Source organism: Rhinopithecus bieti, unplaced genomic scaffold (assembly GCF_001698545.2).
Source record: "Rhinopithecus bieti isolate Rb0 unplaced genomic scaffold, ASM169854v2 scaffold_11964, whole genome shotgun sequence".
Taxonomy (NCBI): domain Eukaryota; kingdom Metazoa; phylum Chordata; class Mammalia; order Primates; family Cercopithecidae; genus Rhinopithecus; species Rhinopithecus bieti.
This window is the reverse complement of record NW_016807677.1, coordinates 208,977-213,485: the sequence shown is the minus strand read 5'-3', so window position 1 is coordinate 213,485 and position 4,509 is coordinate 208,977. Positions and strand designations below refer to the sequence as shown.

General features: G+C 63.0%; 1 protein-coding gene across 29 annotated transcripts in view; it reads left to right on the top strand.

Annotated features, from left to right (window-relative positions):
* Positions 1-4,509, top strand: part of PHLDB1 (pleckstrin homology like domain family B member 1) — a 55,173-nt gene that overhangs the window by 1,281 nt on the left and 49,383 nt on the right. For 15 of the 29 annotated variants that reach the window (XM_017883021.1, XM_017883025.1, XM_017883034.1 and 12 more), the window contains exon 1: positions 1,530-2,538. The exons of 1 other annotated variant lie outside the window; for it this stretch is intronic. In XM_017883021.1, coding sequence (XP_017738510.1) covers positions 2,416-2,538 — 123 coding nt within the window. In that variant the 5' untranslated portion in view covers positions 1,530-2,415. Of the gene's footprint in view, positions 1-51; positions 165-1,529; positions 2,539-4,509 lie in introns of those variants that run through there. 13 more of the 29 variants (XM_017883049.1, XM_017883048.1, XM_017883046.1 and 10 more) reach the window with 4 other exon arrangements.

Below are 4,509 nucleotides of genomic sequence, written 5' to 3'. Positions count from 1 at the left end.
CCGCCTCTAGGTAAGAGCGCCCCCTCCCACTACATTTGCGGGTCCCATTCGCTGTGGTGCTAGGACTGGATAAGGGGAAGTCCCTGGGGCCTGGCGAGAGCCCTGAGATCAGCTCTAGGCTAGGGAGCTCGGCAGAAACCCGTGTGGGAGTGAAGGCACCCCAGGTGAGTGCGTGGAGGCGAAAGGGGCGTTGTGGGGAGTTTTCCTGTGAGCCGCTTGCTTTTGCCTTCCTCGGCCGCTGCCAACGCCACCGCCAGAGGGGGCCGTGGCGCTCTCCCCTCCTTGGAGAAACGCTGATCCTGGCCCCATCCAGACTCTCTCCCGCGGGCACCCAGGCGGCCGGGGGGGACACTCGCGGGGTGTTGGGTGGCAAGCGCGCGCGCGCGCGGGTTTTCGTCCTCCAGCGCCCCACACCTCCCCCTGTCCACCCACAGCAGGACCTTGGGGAGGGGGGTATCTCCTGTGACGTCTTCCCCCTGTCCCCAGGACAGCCGCCTTGATGGACCAGGAAGGGATTCGGAGTCCGACTCAGAGTCTTGGGCGTCTAGGAGGGATGCCTGGGGGTGTCCAGGAGATGGGAAGCCCGCCTGGGGCCTCCCAGGCACTCCCCAAGGCCCCCCGTCCTCGGGGGCCGGGGAGGCAGCCTGGGGCGCCTTGCCACGCCGCGCCGTCCGGACTGGAATCTCTAGAGTTCCCCGAGCGGGGCTGACCCAAGTCATCCGGGCTCCCCCGGGATAGGAAAGTGCGGGCGGGCGGCTGGGTGGGGGGCGCCGGCGCAGGGTGGCCGAGTCGCCCGCGGGCGCTTCCGCCGAGGCAGGCTGGAGTGGGGACTTGGCCCGGCGACCGCACAGCCCGGCCGGGGACCCACGGCTCCGGGGCGGGGCTGCATTCTGGGCCGTTAGCTCAGCGGTCCTGGAGCCTCTGGAGGCTGACTCATTGGACGGCGGGCTCACCCCACAGCCGCCACACGCAAACGCAGGCGCCCCACCACGCCGAGCTCCCACGCGGCACACACGCACGCCTCCGCGACACTTCGCATACCTACGTCCCTGCGTCACGCCACCCAGACACACCCGGACCCGCCCACACGCCGAGGCCTGCCCACGCACTCCATGTGCTGCGTCTCACAGGAAACCGCCCCGCCCTCACGCAGCCCCTCACACCCGCAACACCGCTTACACGCATCCCAGCTCACACATGCACCCCAGTCACAGCCCAGCTCACACACGCACCCCAGTCACACACGAGGCCCCAGCTCACACACGAAGCCCAGCTTACACACACAGCCCCAGTTACACACACAGCCCAGCTCACACACCCAGCCCTAGTCACACAGTCCAGCTCATACAAGCAGCCCGTCACACACACAGCCCAGCTCACACAAACAGCCCATCTCACACAAGCAGCTCGTCACACACAGCGCAGCTCACACAAGCAGCCCAGCTCACACACACAGCCCAGCTCACACACACAGCCCAGCTCACACATACACCCCAGCTCACACACAGCCCAGCTCACACATGCAGCCCCAGTCACACACACACAGCCCAGCTCACACCACAGCCCCAGCTCACACACGCGGCCCCTCACACACATTCAGCCGCCCTTCCCGCAGCTGCCAGGCTGGGAACGGGAGATGTCTGTGGGGCCGCCCTGTTTCCCGGCCGCGCAAACAAGCGGCTCCTTCTCCCTGCCCCGCCAAAGAAAGGCCTCTTGTCAGGGGCGGGCGGGCGGCCACGGCAGGCGCCCAACACTGCGGCCTTGTCCCACGCGGGCGGCCTGGGCAGGAGCAGGCCGAGGGGTGCAAGGGGCCGTTGCCTTGCGGAAACCTCCCTCCCTCGGCCCTGCGGACCGCGGAGAGGCACCTTTCCACCAGTGAACACCCACTCAACAGCCCCGGCTCCATCCGCGCTCTCCCAGCTCCCCCTCTCCTCCGGCCGCCCATCTCTCCTCTCTCCCACTTTAGGGGTCCCGGTCGGCCCCAGCCTCCCTCTCCTTCGCCCCATCTCCCCTCCCGTCAGCCTCCCCTCCGCTGCCCTCAATACCTCCTCGCGCATCCGCAGTCCTCCCGTCCGTTGTCCCTTCCACTTGAGGACCCGCCTGTCCTGCCTCCCCCGACCCCTCCACCTCTGTGTTCTTCAGTCTCCCCGCCGCATCCTCTGCCCTCTGTCTTCCCCTCCCCAACTTGCATTTTTTCACATCCCTTAGTCGGCCTTTCATTTTCCCCTTCACATCCCGGTGGCTCCCCTTCCCCGCCCCGTCCCTCTGCACACCCCCACTCATCTCTGCCAGGTTTTCTCATCCTTAGGTTCTCTCGTCCCCCTCCCCACTCGGGCGTCCCCCGCTGGGCTCCCCGCCTCAGTTTCCTTCCCTTCCTGACTCCTTCCTCTGCCGGCGGCCCTTTCTCGAAGGCGGATGTGCGCCTGGAGGGCGAAGGCGGCGGCCGAGAGGACCCCAGCTCAGCCTGGCGGGTCTCTGGCCACAGCCATGCACCGCTCGTGCCGGGGCCGAGGCCGAGGCCGACCCCCAGGGACACAGGTGAGGCCGGACAACCCGCGGGGCTCCGGGGAGCGCCCGAGCAGTGGCCCCGCGAAGGGCCGGGTCTGGTGCTCTGGGGCTGGCTTTGGACCTTGTCCTAGGACCCCGTGGGAGCCCGGGAGCTGTGTCAGTGCCCGTTGGTGCCTGAGCCGGTCGGTCCTTTCCCGGCCTCCTTCAGGCGCGGGCCGAGACCCCCGAGAGTTGACTCTGGGTGCTCCCCTCGGCGGAGAGGGCTTCGGACTGGTGTCCCTCGTGGCTGGGGTGTCGGCGCGTTCCCGCGGGGGAGGAAGCCGAGGTGCCGGGCGGCCTCGCGCACAGAGGGCCTTGCCTGTCTCTCGTCAAATCCAGACACCTGGGCCTCCCCCACTCGGCTCCCGGGGCGGCGCTGGGGCGTCTGTACCCAGCGTGCGCGAGGACACCCAGGGCCGGACGCGCACCGCAGGGGACTTTTTTTGGCCGCGGGGCTGGGCGGGCCGGCGGGTAATGACAGCCGGGGTGCTGGGGAGCCGCGGGCCGGAGGAAGCGGGGCCGCAGGTGAGGGGCGTCCCTCGCGCAGCGCCACTCCGCCGCCCCGGCCAGGGTGGTGGGTCAAGATGAGGGCGCCCCCAGGTGGCCGCTCTCGGCTGAGGCGATCGCCCTTTGGGGAAAGCACCGCCTGAGTGCAGGGCAGGTTGGCCTGGTGTCGCTTTCCACTTCTCTTGGATCAGGTTACTGTGCTGGGGCCACAGCCTCGCACCTCCGAATCTCTCCATCTTTTCTTTTCTTTTTTTTTTTGTTTTGAGACAGAGTCTCGCTCTGTCGCCCAGGCTGGAGTGCAGTGGCGGGATCTCAGCTCACTGCAAGCTCCACCTCCCGGGTTCCCGCTATTCTCCTGCCTCAGCCTCCCAAGTAGCTGGGACTACAGGCACCCGCCACCTCGCCCGGCTAGTTTTTTTGTATTTTAGTAGAGACGGGGTTTCACCATGTTAGCCAGGATGGTCTCGATCTCCTGACCTCGTTGATCCGCCCATCTCGGCCTCCCAAAGTGCTGGGATTACAGGCTTGAGCCACCGCGCCCGGCCTCTCTCCATCTTTTCTTATCTTCTCCTTACACCTCTCTCCTTATCTCTCCCTCTACTTTCGCCTCCTTATTCTCTTCTCTTCTCTCCTCTAATCACTCTGGTTCTCCTTCGGACTTACTCTTTTACAATCTTTATTTCCACTTGAAGTTCTTCAGTGTAAATAAATGAGCACACCACAGCTGCCCCACACGGCGATAGTGACAAATACTCCAATCTGACAGATGAATAAACAAAGGCCCAGACAGGTGAAGTGCCTTGCTCCAGGTCACACAGCTCATAACAATAAACGGGACCAGGTCCGGTGGCTCACGCCTGTAATCCCAGCACTTTGGAAGGCCGAGGCGGGCGGATCACCTGAGGTCGGGAGTTCAAGACCAGCCTGACCAACATGAAGAAACCCCGTCTCTACTAAAAATACAAAATTAGCTGGGCGTGGTGGCGTGCGCCGGTAATCCCAGCTACTCGGGAGGCTGAGGCAGGAGAATCGCTTGAACCCGGGAGGTGGAGGTTGCAGTGAGCCGAGATAGCGCCACTGCACCCTAGCCTGGGCAACAAGAGTGAAAGTCTGTCTAATAATAATAATAATAATAAACGACATTTTTATAGTGCTTTGCTTTCATAGAATGCCATTTAATGTAATATCTGAATGTTCAGATAGTCTTTTAAAAAAACTGACAGCTTTATTGAGGTATAATTTATATACTATAACATCCACCCAATTTAAGTATGCAATTCAAAGACTTTTAGTATATTTACAGAGCCATGCAATCATCATCACAATTTAATTTGAAAACATTCACCCCCGCCCCACCCCCCTGCCCCCAAACTTGTACCCTTTTACAGTCACTCCTCATTCCACCCCTAGCCCCAGGCAAGCACTGATCCAGACAGTCTTTTTTTTTTTTTTTTT